Genomic DNA, 14,574 nt, shown 5'->3' with positions numbered 1-14,574 from the left:
AGCAAAGTAACAAATTCACAGCCCTTCCCTGGAGTCTAAAACGAAGCCGAGAAGCCGGCAAGTAGCCTAGAATAAGGAAGGTGACTTGCTGCTACCGTACCCGCTTTCCTTTTGCGCGAGGCAGCGCAGACGGTGGGGGGTTCAGTGCTGACCCTGAAAGAGGAAACCTTGAGGAGCCCCGGGGGGACCTCAGGGCAGCTCAGCTGCGTGTGTCCGAGCGCCTCCGGCCAGCTTCTCGCGGCAGCGCTCTCTTAGGCGCCTTTGCRCATATAGGCCGTGAATCGGCGCAGCGAGGGGGCGAGGAATCACGTTACCAAAGTCAAATTTCAAAGGGAGACGAATTTCACACTGTAATTATTCACTCTAGTATCGTTCTGTGTGAAATAGAGATAATGACTGTTTTAGAGGAGAAGTGTAATTAGCTTCTCTCTGTGCTAATTTGGTAGATTGCTCATTTCTGCTCACGGTTGTAGAACTCCTCAGGTCCTCAGTTTGTTGGAAAAACATCTCCTTTTACCTACAAAAGCAAGGAGGCTTTGCAGAGATGGGGATTTTAGCAAACTAACATCTTTTTTTTTTTTTTTTTTTCCATTCTTCTGTGGTCTTGTAAAACCTCCTGCCAGCACCTCATCTGTCCCAGTGGGGTGCACAGAAGTCGGTAATGAGGGAGAAGCGATGGCGAGGTCCTATTTGAAGGCTCACCCCAAACTCCTAACGTCAGCCCTGCAAAGAAAGGGGCTGGGGAAGGCGATGTGCCTCCCTGCAGGGCACTGCGAGAGGTGTCCCTTCGTCAGGCAGGCATACTTCATCCCACGGCAGTGGTGGGGCTAATAGAAGTTATTTRTCTTTGTGCCCGACTAAGTTCTTTTTAGGATTAAGGTGGATCACTCGGCCCCTTTGGAGTCTATAAGTTTGGGCTAACTTTATGTCGGCTTACAGCTTCTCTTCTGTATCGCTCCTCGTTCCCTTTCCTAATTCTAAGTAACGTCACTTCTTGATCTTTGCTGACACACGATACCCAACTCTACCTTCAGCCTGGACATAAATGACTTTTTAGTGTTTGCTTTCTTCATGGGCCTTTATTTTTCTTCTCTTTCATCTTTTCATGGAATTTCTGTTCTCAGCGTCCCTTCCTAGCTGCCGTATATAGATACGTGAAACTGCTTTATTATTTTGTAGCGCTTTATGCTTGAAGATTTTTGTTTTATCTGCAAAGATTACAAAACATGGGGGGTTCTTTTCGTGTCAATGTTCAGACGTAACAGCGTTGGGTGTGTTACAAATGGCTCAAAAATATGGATAGGACTTAAGGTTCAAAACGAATGCACAGAACTGCTGACCTGGAGCGTCATTCTAAGATCTGTACTTGGGTGTCRCAGCGGAAACCAAGGTAAAGGTTGTATTCCACCCTCCAGGGTCGTTGCTGGTATGTTGGAAATTGTGAGGGGGGTGACTTACCACATCATTGCTAGCTAATGGATTGTAGCTGTCTGCCATTATAGAGGAGCTTTCACTGGAAAACTTTGTTTTCTCCGTGCTTTAATTCAGTTTACGCTCTTTATTCCCTGTATTAGTGTGTTAACAGGAAGAAAAGGGTAAGCCTCAAGACTTTGGCCTGTTCAGGCAATGAACAAGGACTACAGTATTTGTATTTTTAAAACTTTTTGAAAATAYGGTCTTAGTCTCTGAACCTGAAAATCCTTTATGGCTCTAAGAATTTAGCTGATTTCAAACAAACAAACAAAACCCTYACCAGCCTGTAATCTGTAATGTCAATTGCCTGGCCTCGGTTTGCAAAAAGTCCCTTTTCTTGAGTCGTCTTTGGATTTTAACATTTCCATAACTAGCAGGCCAGACCTTAGATGTTGAGCTCTGGATGTTTCTTGGCTTGGTTCTGCACTGGTGAGCGCTTGCTAGCAAGGTAGCAGGACTAAATAAAACTACAAGAAGCATCCGTGGCAAAAGCGTGCAGTAAGAGCTGTCTGAAGTCAGATATATTCTTAAAGAGTACTTGAATGCCATGTTCCAGAGTGTTTCTGTTGAGGTGTACCTGARCAAACTCAGGTTGTAAATAAGGTAAAGTAACTTCAGCGACAGGAAAATTCAAGTTTTGTTGCGTACAGCACCAGCTAAAATGCTTTCGCATTCTGTATCGTGGAATAGGGAAGACAAAACGAGTGATTTGTTTACTCATTTCCATTTCTTTTTTCTAGTTGTCTCAGTTCTGTAGTRTGTACTTATTAAGAAAAATCACATACACATACGTGCTCATCTCTAGCGCTTCCACGTTCAAGTCTAACACGATAGTTGACCTGGTTTGCCTATCACCTATTGCATGTTTGACTGGGAGAATTTACTRTGAAGGATTAAAGAGCATATTAAGCATATTAAAGAGTAAATATTTTACCAGGCTGCTTCTTTGAAAACAAAGATAATGACATGGGCAAATCTTTTACTAGTGTCGCAGTACAGGAATTGCTGCAAAGTAGCATTGCCACGCTGCCAAGTAAAAGAAGTGAAAACGCTAAGAATGTGCTTAGATATGTTTATAGGTGTTTTACAGTATTTTTGTAATGTTGAACTGTAAAGATTTGTGAGATTTTGTGTTGCAGTTGCGTTTGACCCTAGAGTTCTTGCATGCTAACCTAACGTAGAAGATTAGCCTCTTTGCATGCAGCTGGGCGCTGCTACTGCCGTGACAAGCATGCTCTGTGAGAATGGCCCAACCTCCCCTGGCTGCCACCCCCTCCCCGTCCCGCCTGTGGTACGTGCATAAACTTCATCATTAGTTTCACTAACCTTAAGTCCTTCTCRTGCGAGACAGACTCTGAAATGTGCAGCTCAATTAAATCAGCACTGAACTYTCAGTTTTCTCTTTCAGACAGGCTGAGAAAACTCATTGATGAACGAGAATCCTTACTCGAGCAGGTAATCTCAGGAAAACTGAAGTGCTGAACGTTCACTAAAACTGYAAGAATAGTAGAGGTTGAAAGAAAATCTATATACTACTAACAAACAGCATAGGATATATGTGTCACTGCCTTTCAGCTGTGTGCTGAGGACTTGCTGTGTTGCTTGCCATTTTATTCTTCCTGGGGAACTTTTTTCCCCTGTGCATCAACCCAGGATACAGTGCAAGAAAGATCTGACCCAAAGCACCTATTYCACTTTGCTAGCCAGTCGCATTCGGTGCTCCGACAATGATACACTGCTTTCCTTAGCATATAATTATAATCATTGCTGGTACCATGATATTCTGAAATGGATATAATGCTTAGGAAAAAATTGAGTTGTTCTGTTTCTCTGCAAGGTGCTGTAGGCTTTCAAGGAATTTACCAYTTATGGAGTAGATCCTGCCCTTGAGACTTAATGCACAAGCACACACAGTCCTGRGTTTTTAAGAATGTTTTATGTGAATGTGACTATGCCTACAGAGCATTTATTGCCTTTCTATAAAACATTCTCTTCTTTCACTTGTTACTCTTTGTCCAGAATTTATGCATTAGTAAATGACACTTAATGTATGATGAGACATTTGCCAAAAGAGCAGCTGGGAAATTATTCTATGATAGAATTTTTGAGGAATTTAGGTAATTTTTTTCTGCTTCACAGCACTCAAGTAAATTTGAGTATTGAGGCACAATTTTACCTTGCCTGTTTTCCAGCATGCAGAGTTTACTGGAAGGCTTGAKTTGATGTCATTTTTTTTTGTTTTTGTTCTGAAGACAGAAAATAACTACTTTGTTTTTTTCAGATTAAAAAATTAAAGGGACAACTGGAAGAAAAGCAAAAGAATGGCAAGATGGAGAATACGCAGTCTGAAGATGAAGTTCTGGAAAATGGGACAGATATGCACATGATTGACCTTCAAAGTGAGCTGCATTTTGATTTTAAAAACTTGTGTGTCCTGCATGTGAATGAGAGAATATATCTATACCCTGAACACGTGACTCTAAGTAAAAATGAGTCTTMAATTCTAAGCGAGCTTCAAATTGAGAGCCTGCCATGCACCTCTGCTAGAGGTGAGGGGCAGATTATCCTTTGTTTGAACAAGCTTCCAAGTGGAAATCTCCCTTACGTTCCCCAGGAGAGCCCCAGTACATGAGTTCTCTGTCACACCTGGTTAATTCTGCTTTYGGACTGGTCCTAAGGGGACTGGGTGAGACAGTGAACAGCTCYCTGACTGCAGGGCACTGAGTGGGTTTAGCTGCTGGCTTTAATGTGGAAGGAAACTTTTTACCATGGCAGAGAGCACTTGCTACACARCTGCTGCCCTGGGTGGATTACTGTTAGCACCAGAAGTTTGATAGACTTGTTGGACACTGTYCAGATTTGTCCTGACATCTCTGATAAATCTGCACTTTTTTTAGGAGATGCCAACAGGCAGATCAGTGATCTCAAATTTAAACTAGCAAAGTCTGAGCAAGAGATAACAGCATTGGAGCAGAATGTAAGTTTTTGTTTCGTTCTGTTTGTTTAGTCGTGATAYGAATGCAAAGAGCAAAGTATATTTTGTTATATGATAGGTGAAATCTTGATTACCATGATTTCCCTTACTCTGAAAAGAAACAGAGCTGGAGCATCAGGGCTCTTCCCCTTAAGTCATAAGGACTAACATGGTTTTATTTATCTGCAGGGAAAAAGGGAGCACAGTATTCACCTTTTGAACAAAAAATGATCAAAGACAAATGAGCATTAACTTTATAAACTCTGAAGAGTATTTTCTTACGCTAGCTACCTGCAAGTTATAAATGACTCCTGGCATTTTATGCCTATATGGATTGTACACAAGACTGTTCAATTGTTATGGTTTGCTCTTGTCCTAAGTGCAAGACTTTTGCTGAGATAATTGGCTTAAATACTTAAGTCAATGGGCTGTATTTTTTGTTGTCAGAAGCACATTAAATATGGATATGCACAGAAGGTCTGGACTAAGTAATCATAGCCAAACTTCTTCAGCATTTTTTTTCTCAAAATATGCCCTTATTTTATCAAAGGAAATCTAGCAACTCTCACTAGTTATTGCTAAACTACCAGTGGAAGAGGAAAGATTCAGTAATTCCTTGTACAACTTTTAAATAAAAATTTGCCTTTCACTTAGGTAATACGATTGGAAGGTCAAGTAGCCCGATATAAAACTGCTGCTGAAAATGCTGAAAGAGTAGAAGATGAACTAAAAGCAGAGAAACGCAAACTACAAAGAGAGGTAACTCTAAATGTAAATTGTCATAGGCTAGCAGTCAGCTTTCACCATGATGGGGGAGGCCTGTCTCTATTCTGCGTTCTAGAGTAGGAATTACCGTTCTTAGCAGAATGAAGAATAAAAGTCTGTTTTTTATTGTCTTTATTTGTTTAATGGTTTGACCAGACTGTTAGCACTCAGACTGGAATAATGTTCACAACTGTGAACTCTTGCTGCTGTTCTACCATTCTCTGCTAAGCTCATTTTTAATGCCTTGCTGTGTACCAGAGTTGATTCTCTGGAGCAAACCTAAGTACTTCTGGTACAAATTTAATGCAGAAGCAGTCTTCAGATGCTGAGTTTGCAAGTTAGTTTACCACTATGAAGTGTAAATGTTCACTTGGTTCCACGTTCATCATGCTGAGTAATTTCTTTCTGTACTTTGCTACCCTTGTCCTTTGTTGTATCTCAAGGCTCATTACTTTGGATGCTATAAATTCTGGGTTTGTAAATAAAAAAATCTTGGTCTTTTGAGAAACTGTAAGTCAGAAATCACAGTAGTAGAAGGCTGGAAATACGGCCGTAAAGTTAACTTGGGCACTTCATAATTTAAACACAGTGCTACACCTTGCTTTGCTTAACAGGATTCTGAACTTTACAGCTTGAGTCTACTCTTCTTGCTTGTCTGCTTGCTTGTCAAGTAAGACACGCTCCCCTTAAGACACTGGGGCAGATGCTATCCTTCATGAATATCTGGAAATATGAAGGAACTGAGATGAGGGAATGTAATTTCTGGTCCCTGTTTCAAGGGTGTAGTTGGTGTGTGGCTTTTTTGTTTTTTTTTTTTAATAACCAAGGATTGTTTGGATATTTTGCATTAAATGGTCTTTAAATTAGAGCTTGGAATTCATGTTGTTAATTTGTGGTGAGTGCCCTAGCAGCTACATTAGAGATTTCATTTTCCTGAACTAATGAGTCTTGAAATCTCTTCACAGAGTGTAATGGCTTCAATCAAAAATGAGTCATTTTAAGCAGTTTTTAGCCTGCTGCCTATGGCTCTCTCACGGAGGGTGGCAGGGCCCAAGGCTGAAATGGTATCATATGCTGATCTCTAGCCTGCATGGGTTGCTGTAGCTTCTAGGTTATTTGTTCTACCTCTCTTTAGTCTTTCTTTCTCTAAAACGTGATCCTTGATTTTTTGTTGTTGTTGGCTTTTTGGGGGGTGGTTGGGGTTGGTTGGTGTTTTKGGGTTGGTTGGGAGGTTTTGTGGGTTTTTTTTGTTGTTTTGTTTTTTTTTCCCCCCAAAGGATCAGCCTAACTACAGGCAACTCCTAAATCAAGGGAAGCCTCGGAGACTCATGAGATTCAAAGTATATTTGTCTTGTGGTGTCATTGACCCCTTTATCAGTACAGTGATTTCTGTAGATGCCACTCTGTGCAGTCCAACTCTCTCCCCCTCCCTTTCGTTGGTGGATTTTATAGGAAACTGAGGCACCTCAGTGAAGGCTGTGGATGTCGTTCCAGGAACCACACACTTAAAAGGCGGGTATTGTGACAGGCATATGTCATTGAGCAGATATTCCTGAGCATCCGTGCCCCTGAAGTCAAGGCAAAGTCCAAGCCATATGTTCAACATTCTGTAAATAGCTGACATTCTTGGCACCATGCTTAGAAAATATCTTCTGTGGCCTTCAAAGCAAGCACACAGGCAGTTATGCAATGTTCGCTGTTAACTCAGCGTTTTCAACTACTTTATCTTGAGAGGAACTTCCAGCAACGTGGAAATCCGATAGGTTTAGTGTTGGTAAATGCAAGCACTGCTTTATCTTTGGAAAGGAAAACTGCTTCCTAAATTATGTTTTTTCTGCTTTCCTCCTTCAGCTTCGTTCAGCATTGGATAAAACTGAAGAGCTTGAAGTMAGCAATGGTCATCTAGTAAAACGCTTGGAGAAGATGAAAGCCAACCGGAGTGCTTTACTGTCTCAGCAATAAGCGCCACCTTTTAATGGGAACTGCTACTTGACGGAATCAGAACAACGTTGCAGATGCTTCTGTCTTTCGCTGTTTGGGACGCTTCGTGTCATGCCTTCTGAGAACAGACAATCCTCACATTTGCTATGTGCCACCCAGCTGTGGTTCTCTCTACGCAGATTCAAACCTACTGCACTACGTTCATAGGAGTAGCTGATCCAAATGGCTGTGCCTATGGGTGCTCTTCTACACAGTACGTTGGGGACGTTTGAAGTACAATATCCATATAGAAGCACATAGGGCGTCRTGCGAGTTCTCCATCCAGAAGGCACAGCAGCCTTTTATTGCCATTTAAAATGGCATTCAAAGAAAACATTTTAACTGGACTGGAATTTTGTGTCTTGCTGAGAATTAGAAAAAACACTGTAAGTTTTGGACTTTCTCATGACAGTATCTGCAGTTTAGTGACTACAGTAGAGTTATTTCATACTAGGCTTTTCATTTACAAATCACTGTGGAACCACAAGCCATTACAAAGCAAAGCTCCTTCAATGGAAACCATGGAAGAAGATGGTCTTGGAAGCAAAAGTGACCTTAAATGACTTTGCCAATAAAACAAAGGTGTTTGGAGGGATTTTTGCACCAGTTCAATCATAAGACTATTTTATTTCAGGGTAAATAGGCAATAGTTCATTGAATCACACATTTTATTTGTATTATTTAATCCCTGTTGTTGAAATTGAAGCAAACTACTTTTAAAGGATGTAAAGTTGCAGTAATAAACCAGCATAAGGGCCATGTTTTAAGAATGGTGGATTTTGCACTTACATCACTTCACTGMATTTGTCAAAGCAAGTGCTATTTGTTTAAACAAAGCATGTATTGGGTTTTTTACATCAGAAACTATCTACTGGTTCATGAAGTATTAGGAAACTATGCCTCTACAAAATACAGTTAAAAAGTAACTAATAAGTAAAGAAGCACTTTAGAAAATACTGCTACCTATGTTTTTCTCCAAATGCAGATATAGCAAACTATTTCGCTTTAAGGTCCGTGTAAAGGTTTTCCACTTTTCATGAAAAAGAATGTAACCAATTAAAGGGTTACAGGCAGTTTATCTATTAATACACAATTAGCACTACAGCTCTGATTTATTGGGAATGATTCTGAATGTACGACTCAAGAATAGCAGTCATTAGAAGATTCAAGCTGTCTTTTCCCCTCCAGCCCTAACAGAAAGCTTGCTAGTAATGTAGATGACCAGTCCCTTAAAAATCTGTTCCCACTGTAAAATAGCATATCCCGTTTGACAGGAGTAGTTTTCTGTGGATGATCGCTGCCTCAAAAGATACGACTCTGTTAAACCAAATCCAGATTGAGGAGACCATTTCTTCTTAACCTGGTCTTTGGACTTTTTGGTCCGGATCTTTCCCTAGTCTCTTCCTCACAGATTAGAGGTTAGGTTATAAAACGCTGCTATTTTCAAAGTATGGGGATTGCTGGTCTCTTCTTGGAGCACCTCCACGAATTAAATGAACCAAAAACAATAACTGAATGTGTTTCTCTAGTTTGCCTAGAAGAAAACACCATCCTTTTTCATCTCTTCTGAATGCGCCCTGATACTTAGGAATGAAGTATTGAAATAAATATTCYGGGGAAAGGATGAAGAATTTTTTCATGACCCCGGGGAAATAAGTATGTTCCCATTCATCAAATGTAGTTAAGACATGGGGATTAACGGAATCCTTTAAATGAAATTTCCACACCAGCTAGGGTTTTGGGATTCTTCTTTTTTTCTTTGGTTTTTGAGAGGAACATTCAGGTGTAGAGCCAGGTTTCTTGTGGAATACCTCAAAATAGTTGTGGATACCAATTTACAATTTTCTGTGATTGATGCGTAATTTCTGGTGTACAAAGCCTCTGGGGCCTACAAATTGAATTAAGAGTTTTTAAAAAGAAAAATAAATATATTCAATGCAACATCTTATTTACTGATGATAAGGTGTATGATTGCCACTAGGCATCTTTTTATTTGTAGTAGTGTAAACTATCTCTTCTGGCTAGATTCAGGAGAAAGAAAAACAACAACAGTAATTGTTGGTCCAAAAAGCTGAAAAAAGATACTTTGCTCACCAAGAAGTGATGTTTATTATTTAAGTAGCTTGCATCTAACACCCCATAAGCATTAACYTCATGACAAACATCAAATGTGTATTTCGACCTGGATATGCTCTTTCGTAGAAATCTGTGTGTGTGATAAAATAGCTGAATCTTGAAGCCCCCTAACTTTCAGTATAACTTAGCTTTAGAATAATAGGAGAAAAAAGTACCGGTTGGTTTAATTCGAACTGTTTTATTTTTTTTCCTGTGAAGAATGTACAACAACAGGGCTTTGAATGGTAGTAATAGCACATGCCCCAGTCCTTTTAATAAACTCCAAATGGGAGAGCCTCTGAACCCRGCCTGCTGCCTCCAACAGTGGGACTAAGTGGATGTGAGCTTGATAAGAAACAGCTCCTTGTGGAACCAGGATGAGTCCTCCTACAATTTGTATTTAAAAATGCTGTCCTTTGTTTTATTTTTAAATGTTAAATAATTCTATCATTTTGAAAATGGAATGTTACCCAATTTTTTTTTTTTTTAACAAATCTGCTAAGAGACTTGGAGATCCGAGTGTGGAACTGGAAATCCATTAGCAGAACTCGCCAATAAAAGTGTCGCTTGTTTGGGTAGTTTTTATGGAGTGGTCTGTCACGACAATGTTGTTGGGGAAAACATCTACTTGAAAATACAGACTTTTGGGCGATACTKGTATAACAGGCTTATTTCCTTTTTTAATGTATCACTGCGGACACACAGACTTGAGTAACGTGTTTTTCCTCACTAAAATGTGCAAGTGCAAGGGCTTGTGGGACTCTAAGGTGTAAAAAAACCATACTCCCAAATGTTAACTGTTTCTAAAGGGTTTTTGTTTTGAGGGGATTGAAATTTTGGGACAGAGGCGTATTCAGATTGCCACTGACAAACCTGAAGGCCTCAAACCTTTATTTTTTACTGTCCCTTTTTTAGTACTCCTGCCGATCAGATGCTGGAAAAGCAGCCTGCCTGAAGGGCTCCCAGTGGTATTGCTAACAGGATGGCTTCTCCGCTKGCTTAAATTATTGTAAACCCTCAAAGTAATTTCTTCACGAAGAGCCACAACACCATTCATCAAAAACTTCTAAACTTCAGCGTTAAATTTCCTCTTGCACTGATGATGRTGGTCATTGGCACGCACCATTCTTCTTTATTTCCTCTCCCCTTTAAAAATGTTTTAAGCAATTGATACAGGGGCTTGTTTGGGGGGTGGGGGTTTTTACAGGCAGCTAAGTGATGTCCTGCATGCTTTGAAATGCAAACATGTTAAGATTTACTTTAAGCCTATGCTGAGGGTATCCAGAGGGTCTAGCAAAAATTGGTATTTACGAGGTGTCCCCTCTCACAGGAGCATCATTTCCCAATTTACACGGGATCGCTAATGCCTGTAATGCACTAGCTCAAGCTAAAACCACCTAGCTGCTCACAGACGTTAATGACTGTAAAAGACGGGATCCCGGGGCCCTCAGCAGCTGTCGCCCMCCCGCGGCGTTCATGGCTGTGCGTGGCGGGGCGGGGCAGCGCCGCCCCCTCGTGAAGAGGCCGAAAAAACGGCGGTGCCGCTGCGGCGCGCGCCAGCGCTAACGGCCGCCGCAGCGCGGAGCGCGCCCCTGGGGCTGACCAATCAGGAGCGCCAGAGCTCCCCGCGCGCGGCCAATGGGCTGGAGGCGGCGGTTGCTGGCCGTTGGGCGCGTGCCGCGGCCGCCGGCTGCGCGGGCGCGACGAGCGCCTGAGGTGCCGGAGGGAGGCTGGGGGCCGGGGGCTCGACGTCGAGGGCTTTGCTGTGGTACGGCAGGTGGTTCCTGGGGGAGCGAAGCGGTGGGGCTCGGGAGAGCGCTCTAAGGGGCAGGTAACCACCTGGTTGTCTGCCTTCGGCCAGCAAGGCAGAGAACTGCTTTAATGGCCCCCCTTCCTCCCTCCTGGGGAAGCTGCAGCAGGCTCCCTGCAGAGCAGGTGCTGCGTGGAAGCTATGTTCTAGTATGTCTTTTTTCCTGTCTTGTTTTTTTTTTTAAGCACTTCACCGCACCATTAGTAGTTGCTGGTGGTATTGTTTTGATTTTGGARCTGTGATATTTTCAAAGGTGGAAATGTATGCTAGCAAAAGCGTTCTTTGCTCTCTTTATCTCTAGGCATCAGCCACTGGCATTTGCCACAGGCAGGATATGTGGGCCCTGACTGACTCAGTAGGGTCATCGTTATGTGTATAGGAATACACATAAAACTATTTTGTTTGTKAATGCTTAATCTGTCCTTTAGGATAAAGTGACAAAAATCACTTTTGTATGATAACTTGTTGTAATCTATATATGGGCAGACAGCTAAAGTGTGTTTTGGCAACGTTACAGCAAGATTATTAATTTCATAGATTGATTTACTCAAAACTTACTAGAATTAAAGTTAGTGTAATAAGGGAGGTGATGTTTTTGAAACGAATAATTGCTTTGCTGAAGCATATAAGCAAGTAAATCACGATGGGTTATTTTGGGGAGTCTAATTTTTATTAACGATTTTATTACATGAGGTAAACTAATTCCACGAAGTGATGTAAAATGATATTTTAAGATGACTCTTACTAGAGGAGCATATGCTGATGCAAATTTGGGAGATTTTTCCCTTGAGGGAGAGGTATCCTAAAATCAGCTCTTCAGAGTCAGTTCTTTAAAACTTACGGTGTGATTAAGCAGAACACTTGTAACTTGTTTTAATCTCAGAGCAGCTTTCCATTCGTGGTTGCTGTAAGTCTTTAGCTGTGCTGGAAGTCTAGAACAAAGAAAAGTTTTGGTATACTGTCAGCTTTCTTTTGCTACTAAAAGAAGTGCAGATAAAGAATGCAAGAATCATCTTCTGGTTTTCCCCAATGTTTTATACCTTCCAGTTGTGCAGATTCTCAAATTTTCTCAAGTTCCATGCTTAGTAAGCATATCTTCATGTTTCTCTAGAATTATAAAGAATATGCTTTCCTCTTTTTCTTTCTTTTCTTTTTCTTTTTCTTTTTCTTTTCTCTTCCAACCCTGGAGGGCTTTTAGTTTTTGAGGAGCACAAAGCTCTAAGTTGTCTACTTCAGAAGCCACATAAATTAAAAAACTACTCGACTGGAGGACGTTCCCCCCGGTAGACATACTGGTTGTGGGACCACTTATAGTCCAAGTATAAAATCACAAATGAAGTGCATTTTGGAATTCAGAGGGATCATAGATTTGGTTAGTTTGTGCTCACTGAATTCAGAATAACATTGGCATCCTGGCTCTCAGAGTAAAATGCATCGAGACAACTTGAGCGCTGTCAGGAAATTAGTGTAAAACATAAATATCTTGTGGTATGTCAGCTGTGATTCTGGTARTTCAGCCAAGAAATACTCTAACGTTAAGAGGATGGAAACTTTGCCCAGGAGTTTAAGAAAATAGAATTGGTTGGTCTGTGCGGACACTTTTAGTCAGTTAATTAAAATCAATCATGAAAGAATGGCAAACTCTTTTTAAGAGGCTTATTTGAGCTCTTAGACTCTTTTTTTGAGAACTTACCATGTAATTCCTAGCTTCTGTACTAGAATACAGTAGCTTAGAATAAGATACTTAATTTAACGGAAAATATTTTTAGACAGTAATGTGCCTCTGTATGTGATAGAGTCTAACTTGAACTTCTCTTATTTGTATTAAGGACAAAAAAACGATAGGAAAAGATGCACAGGTGACTTTGAGAGGTTACCGTGAAATTGATTTGGGAGAAGTTTTTTGTGTGGAGTGCTTCTGAGGAATACATAAGTATTTACACCATGGAACTGGAAAAGAACAGCAGTGTTCAAAGCAAAACAGGGCTCTTCGTTCAGACCTCCCATCTTTTGTCTTACTCTGAGACAGTTGAGCACACTCTGGTCAGGGACCTTGCAGCAGAAGTTAACCATTCTGTTTTTGGTCAGGCATGTTCCGTAAATGTCTCGGAATTAAAATTGTCAGAGGAAAGCTTACCTTATTTAAGTTCATCTTTAGATGCAGACATTGAAATGTATAATAAAGAGAGAACAACAGTTTGCTGTGCATGTGGAGATAAAAGTGAGAAAGAAGCTTGTATGTTGGGAACGGCATGCAACGATACACATCTTATTTGCAGGGTTAGTGAGGATTACAGACAAAGTGATTTAGGTGAAGATTCACAGCTGGAGTATCTCAGTGCTGATGAGCAAGATTATTATGATAGGAATAGCTCAAGTGAGTTCTGTAAGCAAATGAAAACTGTAGGAATCAAAACTTTGAAGTTAATAGATCCGGTTCATGAAGCTYCAGGGAATGGAGTCACAAAGGAGCAAAATCTTGTTAACCTATTAGAAGGCTGTTCTACTACCTGTAAATATTGCATAGGTGATCAGATCTGCATAGAAGCAGCTGTGCCAGAACTTCCTCAAGCATTTCAGGACTGTCTGTCTCTGCCAGCTTACAAAGACATGAGTTGTGATAATGAAGAAGACCAAACAGAGTATCATAGCTTTCTTTATGAAAGTACACTTGAAAGGCATACTTGTGGGAGCAAAGAAAAGGTTTATCCAAGTGCATTGATACATGACAGTTTAGAAGATGAAAAGATGGAATACACTCCTTTGACTGATGGCACACAGTCAATCCAAGTGGCTGTAAATGAAAAACTAGTCGAAAAGAATGATAGACGTATTCATGGCATCTGCATGAAGCAAGGAAATCCTTCATTTTCACCAAAGGAAAGGTGTCCTGCAGCAGCCATGCAATTTTGCAGAAGTGCGGGTGAGACTAATTCTTACAGGTGTGATGAATCTGTTGTGTGTGCACTTAGTTCCAGCTGTGTTGACTGTGCTCGGAAGGATGTTGAAACCCAGTGTCCAGTTCCTGAAATTCATGCTGGAGAGAATCCCTTGTTTGAGCTGGAAGTTGTAGATAAGTCTGGTGGAAGCACCAGCTATCTGAACTTGGAACTGAGGTGTTGTGCAGACTTGAATGATGTTACCAGTGACTCTAAAGTTACCATTAACCAGACTGTTGATGCAAGTTCTGATTTTAGAGCTTGCTTTACAACAAGTAGAGCTACCAGTGCTCAGGCTTGTCTGGTATCCAGGGCTGTTAATACAGAGATAACAATGATGAACAAATCCAGACCTGTGGAATGGCGCCGTGAAACCTGTGCAGATGTTGCTTGCAATACTGACTGGTCATGTGTATCTGGTGGTGCAGAAGACTTTTGGCCACAGGTTACTGACGTATTGGAAAAGCGTTTAGATGGCAATACTGCAACAACTGAAAGTTCACCAATTCAGGTATCTT

General features: G+C 41.0%; 2 protein-coding genes across 2 annotated transcripts in view; both read left to right on the top strand.

Moving 5' to 3' along the window:
- Positions 1 to 9,892, top strand: part of LRRFIP1 (LRR binding FLII interacting protein 1) — a 110,697-nt gene extending 100,805 nt beyond the window's left edge. The window contains exons 21-25 of the mRNA XM_085307454.1: positions 2,882 to 2,928; positions 3,755 to 3,872; positions 4,371 to 4,450; positions 5,102 to 5,206; positions 7,064 to 9,892. Of these exons, the coding sequence (XP_085163580.1) occupies positions 2,882 to 2,928; positions 3,755 to 3,872; positions 4,371 to 4,450; positions 5,102 to 5,206; positions 7,064 to 7,174 (461 nt within the window). The 3' untranslated portion in view covers positions 7,175 to 9,892. The remainder of the gene's footprint in view (positions 1 to 2,881; positions 2,929 to 3,754; positions 3,873 to 4,370; positions 4,451 to 5,101; positions 5,207 to 7,063) is intronic.
- A 3,169-nt stretch (positions 9,893 to 13,061) lies between these two features.
- The window catches only part of RBM44 (RNA binding motif protein 44), a gene marked incomplete at its 3' end in the record, with an annotated part of 37,764 nt that continues 36,251 nt past the window's right edge, over positions 13,062 to 14,574 (top strand). Inside the window, exon 1 of the mRNA XM_085307478.1 lies at positions 13,062 to 14,567. Coding sequence (XP_085163604.1) covers positions 13,062 to 14,567 — 1,506 coding nt within the window. The remainder of the gene's footprint in view (positions 14,568 to 14,574) is intronic.

This window comes from Rhea americana, unplaced genomic scaffold, assembly GCF_003343005.1.
Source record: "Rhea americana isolate MKP2758 unplaced genomic scaffold, rheAme1 scaffold_259, whole genome shotgun sequence".
Lineage (NCBI taxonomy): Eukaryota > Metazoa > Chordata > Aves > Rheiformes > Rheidae > Rhea > Rhea americana.
Note: the sequence above shows the minus strand (reverse complement) of the source record. Positions and strands in the feature narration are given on the sequence as shown.